The 17,168-nt window shown below is 36.8% G+C and overlaps 1 protein-coding gene across 6 annotated transcripts in view; it reads left to right on the forward strand.

Annotated features, from left to right (window-relative positions):
- Nucleotides 1–17,168, forward strand: part of LAMA2 (laminin subunit alpha 2) — a 341,474-nt gene that overhangs the window by 102,623 nt on the left and 221,683 nt on the right. For all 6 annotated transcript variants that reach the window (XM_058834226.1, XM_058834227.1, XM_058834225.1 and 3 more), the window contains exon 5: nt 15,995–16,174. In XM_058834226.1, the coding sequence (XP_058690209.1) occupies nt 15,995–16,174 (180 nt within the window). The remainder of the gene's footprint in view (nt 1–15,994; nt 16,175–17,168) is intronic.

Here is a 17,168-nt window from a genome sequence, read left to right on the forward strand (position 1 = left end):
TGTAATGTAAAACAAAATAAAGTACTCTGGTAGTAAAGACAAGCCTTGTATAAGCATGTTCATTAGTCTTTATTTTCTTCAGTCAAGTGGAAGTTCAAAGTGTGTACTTCCTATGTAAAGAAGAAAAATAAACAGAAGCAAGTGCCTTGACAGATTTTTTTTTTTATTATTTTGTTCACTTGTTGCCGTAGCACTTGAATGTTTGTACTGTATCCCTTTCTAAATGCGTGCCTCAGGTCCCTTAGAACCTCCCTCAGTGTCCCAGTACTTTGCTGAGATTGCCTCAGGCCAGTGGTACCATGAACGTTGGACTCTAGTATTTCCCAGTGCTTGCATGCAGATTTTCTCCTCTTCATACCATAGTGCTTTGTCCTGTTCGGTGCAGTCTCGGTGAAAAAAGAGACTTGGAAAAGGACCCTAAGGTGTGTTCTTATAGCCAGATTTAGACTCTGAGAATATCAATGCTAAGAGGACAGAGGGTCCAAATTTTGGAAGTACTCAAAATTAAAATGTATTCACTTGCAGACTAAAAAATTTGAGTTAATTGATTTTTTTTCTTATTTATTTATGATACAGATGCTACACAGTTTCTATAAAAAAAAATTACCTAAGAGTTTGTGAATTACAATATTGATGCTGCCTTTATAGTTCCTATTTTCAGATTGATCCTCTCAGCTAACATGTATTCAGTATTTTGTCTTTATTGTAAAATAATTTTCTAAATTCTGACCTCTTATTTCCCCTTGAGTAATAGTGATAGGTGTATTTTCAAATGCATAAGATGTAGAAAAGGCATCAATGGTAAAAAGTAATGCTAGTAATATTTTTGTCCATGCCCTCAGCTGCAATCACCCTAGGCATTTCTCATGAGTATGTTAAATTTCCATATATTTGACTTGCATTTCTTCAGTACAGTACTTGTGTTTATGGTATATGTTGTCTTGTACCAGTATTGTGTTTCTTTATTTTCACTGGAAAAACAAAAATGCACCATATAAAAAAAATAGTAACAATCTATTATAGATGGATAAAACTGTTCAGAAATTGAAGTGGATTCTACTTCCAGCATCACAGTTTAGACAAAGACATTAGACAAAGACTAATGAATGCAGTCTGACTCAGAATCCAAAATAGGGATCTGTGAACAGCATTTTTCAGCTTGACGTCTGAAGAGGGAGAATAACAATCATTTTAAGTAATTCTGATTTTTTTTTCCAAACAGTGAAAGGGAAATTTTTATTTTGATTGACATGAATTGTTCCATGTGATGCAAAATGAAAACATTTTATTTAGTTATTTAATTCTCTTTTCTTCAATGCAAAGACAATGAAAACAAATTTCAGAAAACTGTGAATGGAGGACATGAGACAGTCTTTTGCTCAGAATGCAAATGAAAACTTCAGCAAGTAGAGATCTTATCAGATGCAATCCTTGCATCCAAGATGTTCTGCTTCCGTTTTGTGGCATACTTTGAGTCAGGCTGTCTAGCTAAGTGGCACAGCTTCATTTTCTAAGAAATAATGACAGGTTTTGTCTGGACTGAAATCCAGGTGTCCCATCAATTTAGGATCTTTCTCATTCTGCTTTTCCATTTTACAATGCACAGTTAGTTTTTTGTAGTGATTAGTAGTAGGGATGTAGACAACAGAGTCTGTAGGTAAATGGTGCGTGTTATTAAAAGATCTTTCCAGTGAAGTCAACAGTCATCTTCAGCTCAGGTTGCCATGAATGCTCTTTGTTAATCTCATTTTATTCAGTGTTGCACCACTTCAGAGGTGGAACGGTCCCTGCTTAACACTCTTGGATTACTCATACTTTGTTCTCCCTATTGATTTTGGTTTATATTTTCTTTGCTTCCCCTCCTACCCTCACCTTCTGGCTACAGCAGCTTCAGGAAGACTTCTGCTCAAACCATGGTTTTGGATACTCTTTTTTTGGACACCTTTTGTATGATTGGTCTCAGTGAAATGACTCTGATAACTTCTACTTTTAAGTCTTATTTTTCAAGCGCTTTGAAAGGATGTAGCAGTCTAGAAGCTTACTTGTGTCTACCAAGAAGGGATAGAATATTGATTTTCTTCCAGAATTTTGGCACATAAGCTTTCAGCAGCTCCAAAATTTCCATTTAGAATAACTTCTAAAGAAATGGTTTACAAAAATAAATAAAACAGATTAGAGGTTTGAACAAAGATTCAGGTCTACTTAATTTTGTTGCTTTTGGGGTTTTGTCTCTTTTTTAAAATTTGGTTATTTGGCTTAGTACAAGTAAACTTGAGTATCTGATCTGAGCAAACAAGACCTTTAACAAATGACTGCCAAATAAATGGATGCATCTTAAATATTCTGTTTACACAACAGTATATTGCCTCACTAATGTAAAATTAACATTTCCTGTTTTCCTACTAGACACTGAAAGATATGTGAAAAGACAAACATTTGACATATGTGCTCAGTATCGTAGGAAACATAGAAAAACATAGAATTTACTTTGAGACAGTTTTAAATTATTTTACTATGTATTTACTATTTTACGATGAGAATTGTCTTTACAATAATTTATTCAAAACTTCTACAGCTAATTTTGCAAGTTGATAATTTCATAATTACATTATAGCAATATTCATTGCTAATTTTTGTCTAAGAAAAAAGAAACTTAAGTGGTATTTTCAAGTTGGTAGTTCATACTCAACTTGAGTTTCTGATATTCAATACTACAGAAAAAAATAATGGTTATAAAATATGAAATGTACTTTTAAATTATGCTGCAAAGAGGAAAAAATGTGGAAAGCTGAGTATAAGTAGTATTGCAGTCTCCCATTATTGTGTAAATAAGAGACAGGATATTTACTGGTACATCTGTGTGAGCCAACTTGGAATGAAAGTTTCTTTTGTGTAGTTAGACAGTCCACTTTTCTATCTTGGCACATCTTCTCTCATTGAGCAGAAACTGATGTTGTAATTTCTACCATTTCTTGAAAGAAAAACTGATTAATGATCTAAATCATAATAATGAAAAAGTAATGAAGTTTCAGAATGCAAGAAACATTCCATACAGTGCAATCTTTCAGTTTGAAGTTAAATTGATTAGATGATGTACCTTTTCTCTTTAGCACCATAGTTTATTGACCACAATGCTTACTGAAAAGAGATGTGTTACAGGTCAATGTGTAGATCTGTGGCAGGTTTTTCTAATTTTAAAAGGAGGACTCATGCCTGTAAATGTAGTTTCTAACTCAACATACTCTTTCAGCAGTCCAAAGGGAACTAGTATGCTTAACTGTTTTTATTTAGTTGAATGATCCAAATTTCTCTTGTAGGGTTTGGTAGCAGATTTTTGTACAGTAATAGATCTCATTCTGACAGGAAAACGGGAGTAAGTGGATATTTGGTGAAGGCTTTTTGTGTTCTGCTTGATCTTCAGAGGACCTGAAGATCATTGTGGGTAGTGGGTTTTTTTGTTTATTTGGTTTTTTTTTATTATTTATTTTAATTAGTTGATACCATGGAAAATTATTGGGCAAAAAAAATAGCTTAATTGTAAAAAAAATAAATATTTTTTCCTTTTAAAGGAGAAATTCATTAAAATACAGGTGGACTACATGAAGGAGTAACTTTAATCAACCTCATTGAAGCAGAGAGATACAAAAATGTCAGCCTGAGACCAGATGTAGGTGTGCTTTCATGTCCGTGCAAAGGAATTGTATAGGAAAGAAAATAAAAAACAAACAGCATCGTTTACCTGGAATTTTCAGTTTAAATGGTAAATGTCACAGAAATTCGATAAAAGGAAAGTTAGTCAAATAAAGACTGTGGACCAAAATGGGCAAATTACTCAAAATTCATGTTTTTCAAAAATCAAATTATTTGATTGAGGTCTGGAGTCAAGAACATTTGAATGAGAAAAGCAGAGAGACAATGTGGGTAAGTAGGCAGATTGTCTCAGCAAACAATTCTCTGTCAAAGAAAATTGACATATTTTATCATATATCATATGATAAAATATATTGTGCCTGGGGAAGAGTAGGAAAAGTTAGGACTGCAGTACTATTTAATCAAGGTAGTGAGACTACATAAGGAGTCTCTGAAGCCAAAAATAAAGGCAAAAATCTGACTGTAATGAAAAAGTAAACTATTGTTAGCTTCCCATAGGCTGGGTTAGTGTCACAAAGCCTAATTTTTAAATCCCTTTGAATGTTCTTTCAAGGAACAACATAATGGTACAACTAAGAATATGGGATGAAACTCAAAATATTCTGAGAGAAGATGCAATGAAAGATGGCTCAAAATACTGTTATTTAAAACTGTTCCATAAAATGGCAATAATATTCTCACTATTTAATATTAAGAAATTTTTGAAAGAGAGTAAAAAATGATAAAGCAATCTCTGAGGGTCAAAATATATTTTTATATGTTTTCTTTTTAATATGTAGGAGTTTATGCATGCTATTTGCAAAAAAGAATAGATCTTAGAGTATCCAAAAAGGTAGCAGCATAAAATACCTGAGTACTAATAGGCACTAGAAACTGAAAGACATCATAAAAAAAGCAGGGAAAATACAAAATTTGCAAATTGATATGAAATCACAGTAAGGCAAAAGAAGAGTCAAGAACAAACTTCTGCCCTTTCCTACCAAAAAAATGTGCTGGAGGCCTAAAAGATCCAAAGAGAAGAAGCATTTTCAAGCACATCAGACTAATAAAGCTGATAGCCAAGTGAGATATAATAGGAGTGCCAAGGACAGCAAATCCATGGCAGGTGGATTCTGTGGCTTGAGATTCCTACTGAGGGATATAACAAAGTAGCCACACAAGAGCTTTTCTTTGTTTTAGAAGTTGGAGGATCTTCTGAAGGAAAAACAGACCCAAAATAACAGTTTAAAGGCCTTGGCAGGTTTGTTCCCCGGCTTTTACTGCTGATCACGTTGTGGGGGATATCCTGTGGTCAGCTGGGGTCAGCTGTCCCCGCTGTGTCCCCCTCCTGACCTCCTAAGCACCCCCATGCTCCTCACCGAGGGAGGCAGGGTGAGAAGCTAAAAGGTCTTGGTGCTGTGTGAGCGCTGCTCGGCAGTAGCTGGAATATCTCTGTGTTATCAACGCTGTTTTCGTCACAGATCCAAAGCACAGCCACACACTGTGATAATAAACCGATACTGTGAAGAAAATTAACTCTGTCCCAGCCAAATCCAGCACACTAGTTGACTATATAAATAATTTTGTATCATGTAACATAACTGAAATCTGAAAAATCCGGACATTTGAGAGTCTGACAAAACCCTGCCAAGTGTAGTTTTTTGTAATTAAAGTAAGCACTACTATTTTTGTAACTTTCCAACAATTAATCATGATGGGAGCAAAGAGCAAAAAGCACATTTCATGCACATAATTCTTTAATCTCATGTGTTTGACAGAAGATTTCTGATGACATTCCTAGCCTGGACTGTTTGTTCTGTGCTACTCATAAATGGATTTTTTCCCTCCCCTGACTTTTCTTCTAGTAGCTTCTGTAAAATATCTCTGAAGTCTGAACAGGTCAAGTTCACAATTGGAGAGGTATCCAAGTTTGTTGTATTCTACAACTGAATGTCCTATTTGTTCTTTCTTTTTAAATCATTAAAAATGGTTTTAAAGGAAATGAACGCTTACCATTCACAGGGATTCCATCTGGTTTTCAAAAGCATTCATCAGTTTATGTTCTAAATGACATGACACAGGTTTTGCTAGAACTTTGAGTCCAACACTATACAGTAGCTGTAATGAACTTTTCCACACATGGATTTCCATCACAAAAAAACCCAAAATAGTTTTGTTCAAATTGCTCCAGTCTAAAATTCTTCAGAGTTGTAGTTAAAAAGAGGAATGTTGCATCAATGTAAAGCATATTACCACAGTTTATTTAATGATAACATTCAGGAGCAGATGTACTTGTTTACTGTTTGAACAGCTTAAATCCTCACATTCTCCCTCTTTTACATCAGCAGTTGTTTTTGGCAGCCATTTGCAACTGCTTACAGCTGTTAAAAGTTCCTGTGGATTTTCTTTCTACTGGTCACAATGCTGTACTGGCAATAATTTGTCTGTAATTCCATGGTGTATCTCATTCAGGAGGAAAAATATAGTGTGAAGTGCCATGAGTTTTTCAGATAACCATACAATTAATAAGGGAAACCATAAAATCTTGGTAGGAAAGCGGGGATGGGTGTTGTTTGGGTGAGTTTTTTTTAATTTTAGTTAAATCTGAGGATCAGAATGCTTTTGTTATAATTATAACATTATAATGTCCAAGAAAACTTACAAGATAACTTTCCCTTTTTTCTTTTTTTTTGAAATTACTTGTCTCATTTATGATCATTGTCCAAGAAGAGGTGTACTACTTTGAAAACTAGTAAAGAAAAAATACACTTTTTGTGTAATGTCAACTCGCTTCAGCGCTCCCTTAAAAAATAGCATACTTTGGATTTTAACGTTGTGCTTTTTGAGTAATTTTGGAGAATGTGTTTAACACACCACTGCATTTCATCCTTTAAGCAGAGAGGTGATCATGTTTAACTCACTAGTGCCTAGGTATTTCACCTCTGCTTGATTAAAACTCAGACTAACATGATTTTCCTAACTGCTTTGCAGCTAGAGTTGCCATTGGCATCAGCACAAAATACATTTTTGCTGCCTTAGGAGATGAGGTCTCACTTCTAAGTGCACCTAGAAGAGCCAATAGAGCAGAAACCATCATGGCTGTGTGCAGTATTCCAGGCCTTGCATCTTGTCCGAGTCCCTCATAGACTGTGGTAGGCATGACTGTTGCTGAAACTTGGTGCAATGTTTCCACTAATGTAAAACAGTTACAACAAGAAAATAAAAACTTGAAATTATCTAAATACACTTCCAAGGTAATCAAATTTCTTATTATTCTGTGATTTATTAATAACTATTGCTCTGACAATGAGCAGTCTGTTTACAAGTATGCTAGATGATGTCTTTGACAAATTGCTTTTTGTCTAAAAATGACAAGCATGAGAATTTCGGGAGCCATAAAAAAGCAGTGGCTTGAATAGGCAAGTGAAATTGGAAAGAGAAAAATGACGAAAGCAAGTTAATCAAAACTGAAGCAATGAAGCCCTATTTAGCTTAAGCTGTAGGGTATAGTTGTCAATGACACAATACTATTTGCTTAACAGTTTGTTAAACTGACATTTGCCTGTATTCTTAGGGGGAATGAATTAGTTGAGATACAACTGACATGCATAGTCCTTGACATTTTAATGCAAGTTTAAGCATTGCATTTCAAGCAGCTCTTGTAATCATTAGTGAAGCACAGAAGGGAGTTGTGCTTTCACTTACTAAACCACTAATTTATTAAGATAGTGAGATGTTTATTAGAAATATAGCAAAATTTGCCAAATATGCCATTTCTTATACACAATTATTATAAATATGTATTTATGAAGAAAAATTGAATGCTGAGTTATGGCATATGCTTCCATCTACTATTCTAGTTGTGAAATCAACTCTAATGATACGTTAGGTCTTGCACTAAGAAAACTTACAGAAATTTTGTCTTTAGGGATTAAATATAAGATACCAAGAGATTAATTAATCAGCAGTAATTTTCTGTCTACTGCAAATGAGCTATTTGCAACAGATAATTAAAGGCAGTATTGGGTAGGAGAATTACGAGAGCTACTGAATCACCTGTTGAAAAATTTATTTTCAGCATTGTTCATCTTCATATTAATGTGCTTGCATAACTTGAGAATGTAAATCATGGGGTACTTTTCCCATTAGATCATTTTAATGCTGACATTTTTGTCTTCTCCATTCCCATTATCAAGTTGCAAGACCTTTTGTGCAGGACACAAACTTTTCTTTCCTGTATGCTGCTGTCAGAGATTAGATTTCAGTGAGACACTGACCTTTCTTGGCAATAGTTTAGGGTCAGACCACTGCCTTACACAGAGCACCAAGGTTGAAGCCCAGAGTCTTGATATGATGTACAAAATAAACTACTGAGTACTTGAACAAAGGAAGTTCTTTACCACTGCTAGCCAAAAATTATTGTAGGATGACGTTCCCATTCCATCCTTGTAACAAATTACACTAAATAGATTTCTCTTTTTATGAAAGAATTAAGTCTTCCAGTTTATCATCAGTGAAAATCATATTGGTTAGTGGAGCTGTTTTCTTGCAAAGAAAGTGAGCAAAAAAACTCCATGCCACACAGCTGGGGTTTTTTATATCCTACAAACAGCTTGAGATTGATTGCACTCAAATTGCTTGGCAAAGTAATGGGCTTCAAATACCAAAGCTCTAAGTAGAAAAATACACCACTTGGATTCATATATGGGTATTTTAAATTTGTATGAGAGCATGGTACATACTTAAAATTCTTAAAAACTTTGTTAAAGTGTGTTAATTTTATGTTACTCAGCCGTTGATAATAGACATTATGCCAAATGGCAGCATTTTTACTGTTGCATTAACAACAGAGGCAGCTAACATGATGCATGTTTGCGTATCAGTTCATGCCAGAAACACGCACAGAAGAAGAGGTGGAAAGAGTGGTTTTGGGTGCTCAGCCATGGTGGTGAGGCACAGTCTGGGCACAGTCTGTGCACTGGCTGCCACAACTGCCCCAGTACAGCAGAGCCATCAGCTCAGGCTAAGTTCCAGAGCCAGGATGCAGATTTTAACCTCTGAGACTTCAAGAACCATCTGGGACCTTGCTGAAGTTGAGGGAGAGAGTGTCCTTGCCTGCAGAATGGGTGATGTGTTTGGGTATTTGTGTCACCAAGTAGAGGACTGCAGAAGGATGTCAGTAGACATCCAGTAGACTGTACAGCATCAGAGTGACAAGAGTGAGTAACTAAATTTTATTGTGGCTTCACTCTGCAGCCTGAAGCCACCACTATACAAAAAAAGAGAGGCAGGCAGAGTCTGTGCCTGTTGGTCCAGAAATGGAGACTCCCATGAGGGTGAAGACTGCAAACTGGTGACTTCTGACACCAGGAGAGGGGTCCCTTCTTTGCCTGCGGATGGGCAGCTACATGACAATTCGGTGACTGGAAGCACACAGTGGGCTGAGAGCTCTGTTCAATGAGATGTGAGCCAGCTGTACCTACATAACCCAGGAGCATTGGGAGGAAGCTGAGGGAGAGTAGGGGTGTACACTAAGTTCTACAGAAGCCAGCAGGGTGTCCTTGCAGGCAGTGTAAGCCAGGAGTATCCTGGGCTGCATTAGTCAGTCACCAGCAGGTTGAGGGAGGTGATGAGAGCACAGCTGAAGAGCTGAGTCCTGTTCTGGGCTCCTCAGTAACATATAGATAGGGACATGTTGGAACAAGTCCAGGAAAAGTTTGGGAAGACAAATAAGGACTTGGAGAGTCAGTCTTGTAAGTAGAGGCTGAGAGGGCAGGGTTTGCTTAGACTTGAGAAGTCCCAGGGAGATTTTGTTAACATTTAAAAAGTATTTGGTGGGGTGCAGGGTAATAATTTTCTTTATCCTCAAGACCTATTACAAGTAGAGTCTAAACAAGTCCTTGTTTATCGGTATATGAGACTTGCCTACTGCCAAAAATAGCAACAAGTTTCTTAAGCTGTCTGTCACTTCTTCCTTGGCAGAAACCCAATGAAATGTGTTGTGAAATTCTAGTGGTAGGTCTCATCATCACCTGTCTGGAGCACACTGCGAGCCCTTTCAGGTGTCTTTGTTACAGAAACTAGGATTGGATGGATCCTAGTATTGCCCAGTATCCAGACCCAGCAGCTGAGAAACGTTACCTTTATAATTAATACCAGCCTTTAAAGGGTGTTGAAAAAATGTGATATTATAGGCATGACAGAAAAAAGGAGCTGTTTAGGAATGACTGACTTATAGAGGAGAGGCACTATAGATTTAATAACATAAGAAAGTCAGCAGAAATAAAATGGTATATGAGATCTCTGTGAACTAAATTTCAGCACCTAAACTGGGACAGCATTACTTTAATGTTGTATCAGCAACTGCCCAGATGTGTGGAACTGAGCTGTTCTTGCTGAAGGAAGGCTAAGAATATAGAATCAACCTTCTACAACCCTTTAGAGCAGACTCTCTAGCTGTCACAATAAAATGCAGTGCAAGAGTATTTCTTAAAAACCCGAATGTCCTCCATGCAGCTAGCAAAGGAACACATGGTTTAGTTGAAAACAGAATATAAATCCTGGTCTGATTAATTAACTGTCAAATAATTATGTAATTATACACACATTCAATGCTACATTTTAGAATAGTCCCAGAAATCATACATCATGTTTAAAGCATAAACCAAGGAAAGATAACAGATATCAAAATTAACTGGTTTTATTTGTAAATGGGCATCATATCTTTTCCTGCAAATGAGACAAAGAGGTAAGAAAATAAGTTCCAGCAAATGAAATGTTAAACTGCAGTAAAGATGTGAAAAAGTTTCTGAGTGACTGAGTTGAAATAAACCTTTTTTCAGACACATCAGATTCAGGAAGTCTGCCAGAGATTTGGTGGGCTGAGAGATGATCAAAGAGCATTCAAGAAAGATAAGGTCATCGCTGAAAAACTAAATTAATTATTTGAATAATTTTTTTTTCTGTAGAGACTGTCAGGAGAGTTTCTGCACTGGAAATGTTATTTACAGGAGAGGAGTTGGAGAAACAGTTGCAAACTAGGTTGTTAACTGAAGAGGTGCAGAAAAAATTGATAAATTGAATAGGGAAAAGGAACTCAAGGCTAAAATAGGTGAATTATAACAGTTGTTATTTAACTTCTCACTGTCAGGTATTCTCAGTAACCAAGGAGCATGGAGCATCAAATGAAACACTATTTTTTTAGTAGCATTCCTTAGTCATCTGAGGAAACTACAGATCTGGAAGCCTGATACCCATGCAAAGCTAATTAGTAGTAAAGAAATGAAATGAAGAATAGAGCTGGTAGAAAGATATATTTCTTTGTTCCAATTTCAGAACTGGAAGTACTAAGAGAGCATAGTATGTGTCAGATCTAAAATCGCAAAGGAAGGATCTCTTTCCCTACACATAAATGAGATGAGAAAATCCTAATTAAGTGATGGTGTAGATATTGAAAGGTGACTTGGATTTAAGGTGAGACTGAGACTGAAATCTTTTGAGGCTTACCAGATGTAACTACCTACCTACTACTAGATAGAAACTACCTATAGCTTAGCAAATCCCTGAGGAAGTATTATGTATGGTTGCCTTCATCTTACTGTTAGCATGCTGGCTTGGATGCTGTATGGGGCAGACTGCCAAGCTGGATAGGTCTTTAGGTTCTGGCATGGTCCAGGGATTCTAATGTACTCGAGATGCCCTTTGAAGATATTTGGTATTGTCCCTGTTGTTCAACAATCTTGCAGGCAATCTAAAAAATCAGAAAACTGTGTAATAGCAGCATTTGTTGGTAATACGAAATTTAAAATAATTTGTTCTATTAACAGCTTATGATGCTACATGAAAAGTACTGTATGAAAATGAGTGTTGCTAAAAGCAAAGTAATATATGTATGAAGTAAAAAGAATTATGCATGAATGCTGATGGGCTAGTCTTAGACTAAATTCTCTTCAGAGCAGAGAACTTGTAACATCCTCCACAGTTCTCAGATAAGAAAAGTTGATTTATCATCATACTGAATTTTAAAAATTAAAAGATGTTGACTGCTCACAATTTTCTCAAATGAAAAATTAGAATACTTTCAATTAAATAATTATGAGTTCCAGGTTTAAAAGGAAAAAGAAAACAATCAAACTGAGAACCCTGCCAGAGCCAGTTATTTTTGTTGGGGTTTTGTTGTTTGTTTTTTTTTTTTAAGAAGCAAATTTTCTGGGCTGAAAAAGGGAGTAGAGCTATAAATACAGAAAAGGGGAATTGTTAGACATTAAATGCCATGAGTCAGATTCATGCTGTAGCTCAGGAAGCCCTTAGACTGATTAGTTAGAGGAAGTGATCATATTGTATTAGAGGGATGAGTGTCTAAATGCTGTTTCTTATAGTCCTTCATAACCATTTTCCTCTGGCCTAAATTCCTAACATTTAGGAATTCAGAGATTCCTAAAGATTCCATTTTTTGGAATATAGTCATGGACAAATGCCTCATTAAGGAAAAGTTTTCTTTAGTTTTTCTTAAGTTGAAATCTGAGTATCATCGATTTAGAATCCAAGATTATGATTATTTCTTCAGTCTTGGAAATGGTAAATAAAAACCTGAACAGAATTTGATATTGTGCTGTCATGGGGACTTGGATTATCCAAGTTGCAGCAGCCCAGTGGGTGGATTAAAGTATTAATGTTTTCCTGGAAGACTCAGCTTTGGATCTTTGCTCTGCTGCAGAACTGTGGAGTGTGCACAGGCCATCAGCACCGTAGCTGATGTGTGGAAGGGGGATAATCTTCACAGGAGCTATATGGGAAGCACCATCGTGATCTTACATGGCGTAGTGGTAGGTGCTTAGTGAGGATTGTGTTCACTGGGACAGTTTTCAAGTCCAATTCAAAAATACTTGGAGGGCAGGGACCACATTAGAGTCTTGACTGAAAACATGCTGTCCTGGGAACAGTGTCTTACAAACAGGTGCAAGATAGTGGAGGGAGATGAAGAGAGTAAGTGTGCTCTGGAAAAACTCAGTGATGTCTCATTGGGAGAGTCATATTGAAAATATTGAAAATCTAAACCTATTTAAACTTCTTTAAATTAAGATTCATCCTTTTCTTTTTTTTTTCCTGATTAATGACAGATGTTTCTAAAGTATTCTTAATTTCTTCCTTATTCTCTTTTCAAGGAATAGGAACAACTTGGTTGGACAGTTTTCAAGTTGATTCTAACTATTTCTAGGAAGAAATGAATGATTTCATCACAGATGTTTATAGGAGGAGAAATAGTTAAGAGTAATTAATTTTATCAGTGTAAAATTTTCAGATTCATTTTGATAAAACTATCCAGTTTTGAATTTTCTAGTTGTGGTGTCATTTTGCTGTACATACTTAAGCAGTTGCAGTATTTCATGCAGGACATAGCTGCATTTCAATAATTATGTGAACTTAATTGTTTGTTGTTTTAAAATGAAATTCTGAAACATTTAAAGACAAAGCTTAAAAAAAACATAAATGGAAGTCATCATGTTACTAGATTAGCCTTGCCAAATAGCTGAACTACTGGCAGATAGATTCTTTCAAAAATAGGGTCTATTCTAAAATTAACACCTCTAGTTTTATTTTTAAGACCAAATTTGTTGTTTTTAAAATCAAAAGGTGTGACTGCTGATTGTCAACAGTGTCATTTGTGGTCAAGCTGTATCTGTGATTAATACTTCTAGCTCTCTGTGGGCACCTTCTTTCTTTGATATGTGATTTGACCTACATCTTTCTCCCCCCCACCCCCAAAAACTTTCTCTTTTTGAATAGATACTCAGATTGCCATGCTGCTTATCGCCATGATGCTGTTGTTCTGTCAGACTGAGCAAGGCATTACTTTAGATTAATTTCTTCTTTATCTCTGGAATATCAAAGTTCAGTGTTTAGTATTCTGTTGCTTTAAACCATAACCCATGTATGTTTGCTGGCTGTATAAAAAAAAATCTCTTGGATCCTGTTTTAAAGGAAGTCAGTGATGGCGTGAAAAAATATTCTGAATAAGTATGTTTCCTTGCTCACAAGTAAATATTATGCAAAAAAATCTTTAGGCATGTGTTTTTGCTAAAATTCTCCTTCTTTTGGAAAGATCTGTCGATTTCCACTTGACTTGTTGCCACCTTCTTTAGGCATCTTTTGAAGTTTTCTCTCCACACATGTTCTCTCTCTTTTCACCAGGGACTTGAGTAGTTCTCTGGTCATCTGCTTTTGTCCTATTTGTAGCCAGACATTTCTCATTCAGGACCTCCTCCTTGCTTCCTCTGGGGTTTTTATTATAACCTTTTGTTTGCACCATGTCTTTTTCATAGCATTTTATTCTGTTTGTTTCCAGCCGTGTCCTTTAGTTACTTGTAGTCAGGAGCAGAACTGAGTCAGACAGAGCTCAGTGGCTGTCCTGGTATGATCTGAGTAGGAGGTAGTGATATCGCCTGTTCCTGGAGGTAACATGGCAGAAACCCAGAGGTGCTGATTCATACACAGGCAAGATATACTTGATGACTGCTCCTGGCAGAGTGGTTCCCAGTGATTTGGTGTACCTGTAGATACAGTGGAGCAGAATGCTGGACATGATGAGGTTTAGGTTTTCTCTCTTAGTAGTAAAAATCACAATATCACAGAATTGTTAGGGTTGGAAGGGACCTCTGAAGAGCATCTAGTCCAAGCCCCCTGCCAAAGCGCAGTCGCACAGAGCAGGTTACACAGAAATGCATCCAGGTGGATTTTAAATGTCTCCAGAGAGGCAGAATCCATGACCTCCCTGAGCAGCCTGTGCTGGTGCTCTGCCACTGTCAATGTAAAGAAGTTCTTCCTCAATACTGAGATGAAACTTCCTGTGTTTAGAGACATTGCTCCATTGATCCTGACACCAGTGAAATGAGTCTGGCACCATCTTTTTGACACCTGCCTTTGAGATAAATAAGTAAGTTGGTAGTATCACATAGGCAGTGCAAGACAGCAGTTGTTCAGTGAGTCTATCCAGCACCTCCAAAAACTCCAGGAAACAAGAGCTGCTGCTTTCCTGGGAGCAGTAGATTTACAGTCTCTTTCCTCAGTGTGAGGCAGCCACTGCTGAGTGAGTGCCAGCTGGTGTTTGGAGTGCAGCTGTTTGCCTAAACCAGCAGCGATATGACCGTGTTCAATGACAGAAAATGGCTATGTGGCCTGACCGCTCACTCAGAGCGCTGAGGTATGAGGTGACACATGTTCATTGCAAAGAATAAATAATTCACTTATTCATTCCAATGTTCTGCACATTTGGCTTAGCATCTGAACATTCTTTCAGTGTACCAGCCTGTAATAAAAATGCCCCAATTAAAATTTAACACTTGAGGATACAGGAAAATTAATGGTTTCTTTCCTCTCTCCCTCTAGGTGCTCATTAACAGTATTTTCCTATACTTGACATGCTTCTTCTTGTAGGCCTTTTCCAAGAACAGTTCTGTAGCAGCCCATCTGCTTTATTTAGTTGATTCAGAGCTAATGTGTGCCATGATCAGCTACAAAGACAGGAGGGGAAGAAGATCTCTTATTTTTGTTGCCTTACCCTTGATGCTTCAGTTGAGGTTGGAAAGTTTCTATGAAGGAGCCGCAGAGCTTACCTAGAAGATTTCTAGACCTTAGCATAGGGCAGGCAGAGAAAGGGGGAGGTAATCTTTACAGATACCACAGTGTAGGCAGAGAGTGGAAGTGTCTTTGGGAAAACAAATGCTAAACAAAGTTCTCAGAAGTGATAAAGACTATCCTCAGGGACCTGGTGAAAATTGTTGCAACCCAGGAAATTGTTTCACCTTGCTGAGAACAAGATTCAAAGAAGATGTGTAAAGAGAAAGTGGGAAAGGAGAGGTGATTATGAATGCTGAGTTTGTCTCATCTAGCCATTTTGTAGTTTTCAGTATTTCAAAAGTTCAAAAGCCTTTTGATGATGATCACTCCAAGAGGTGCAAACTGACCCCTGTTGAATTCTGAATCCCATTCCAAGTATATATTCCCTTAACTCAAGATTTCTGAACCCGTTTGGTTGTATGATTACCTATTCTCAGACTAGGAGAGAAGTGAATTGCCTGCAGCATGGACACTGTTTTAGGGCCTGGGTACACATACACAGTTTGTACTTCAGTCTTTTTGTAGCTGATGACTGTCCTTTGCTCTAAATGTTTTTATTATGAAGACTCTTCATAGCTGAGGCCTGTGGACACATGAAATATTTTGGGGAAAATCTACTTTCAAATGAAAGAAGTTATTCTGCATGTACAAATGCATTAACACAATGCCCGTAATTATATGTGTTGGCCTAACCATGACAACATTGATGTAATGTAATGTAATCCTTACTGCTTTAATAATTCTTCAGATTCACACTTCTCTAATTAATGGACGACCTAGTGCTGATGATCCATCACGTGAATTACTGGAATTCACCTCTGCTCGCTTTATTCGCCTGAGATTCCAGAGGATACGGACACTAAATGCTGATCTAATGATGTTTGCACACAAAGATCCAGCTGAAATTGATCCCATTGTTACAAGGAGGGTAAGTTCTGGCGAGGCAATAGAAAGGCACATGTAGAAGTTCTCTTACACTTGTAAGTGCTGTACCTGCCTTTGTTTGCCATAGAGAATTTTGGGAGATGATGACTACCTGTTGTTATTTTTCAAAATCCTGGTGTTGGAGAATTCCCTGTTCACTCTATTTTGTTATCTTCTCTAGAGCAGAATTAACAATTTTACCTTTTCTGCTTAACAGTGTTATTAACATAAACACCCATATCCTTTGACTGAAAACATTTGGATGTAGGTATTTGGCAAATGTTTGCTGTTAGTATCTCTTGCCTCTTCTACTCAATCCTTTGCTACCTTTAATATGACTTGAACACTCCCTTTGAGTAGAATTTCTAATTGTACTATAGTAGTAAGGCCTGAATGCAATGCTTTTAGTATTTTCATATATTGAGGGTAGCAGTAAACACATTGTGTTTTGCTTTAGCATAAAAGAATGGATACAGCATTTAAACTCTCACCATACCCATACTCTGGTCTCTACCACTGTGCCCTGTGGTTGCACACCCCTGTCTCTTCTTTCTGCAGTCTTTACTTCCTTTCTAAGCCATATTTCCCTGTTGGTCTGCTGATCAAATGTTTTACATATGTAAGTGTGTGTATGCAAATGTATTATTCTTGTTTTCCTCTGATTTTTCGACAAAGCATTCTCAAAAACTGGTTTGAGGGATTTATGTTCCTTTTTGTTTTTTCGCCTCACTTCCTCTTCCTGCTGATCATCATATTATAGTGGTAACCTACACTTTCCAAAGCAAAAATAAGTCCTGTTATGAAGGAGACATGTATCATTATTCTTGTCTGTAGTTAATGTCATTTGTCAGTGATGAATAAGTGGTAATAAAATTTTCTTCTTCTGTTCTCCACTTCTGGTTTCCATTTCCTTGTCTAAATAGAGAGTGCTGGCTATTTCTGAAAGTTTGGAACAAGCCATTTTGTTTTGAATTACAAGCCCAGAATCCCTTCCAATT

Source organism: Poecile atricapillus, chromosome 3, assembly GCF_030490865.1.
Source record: "Poecile atricapillus isolate bPoeAtr1 chromosome 3, bPoeAtr1.hap1, whole genome shotgun sequence".
NCBI lineage: Eukaryota > Metazoa > Chordata > Aves > Passeriformes > Paridae > Poecile > Poecile atricapillus.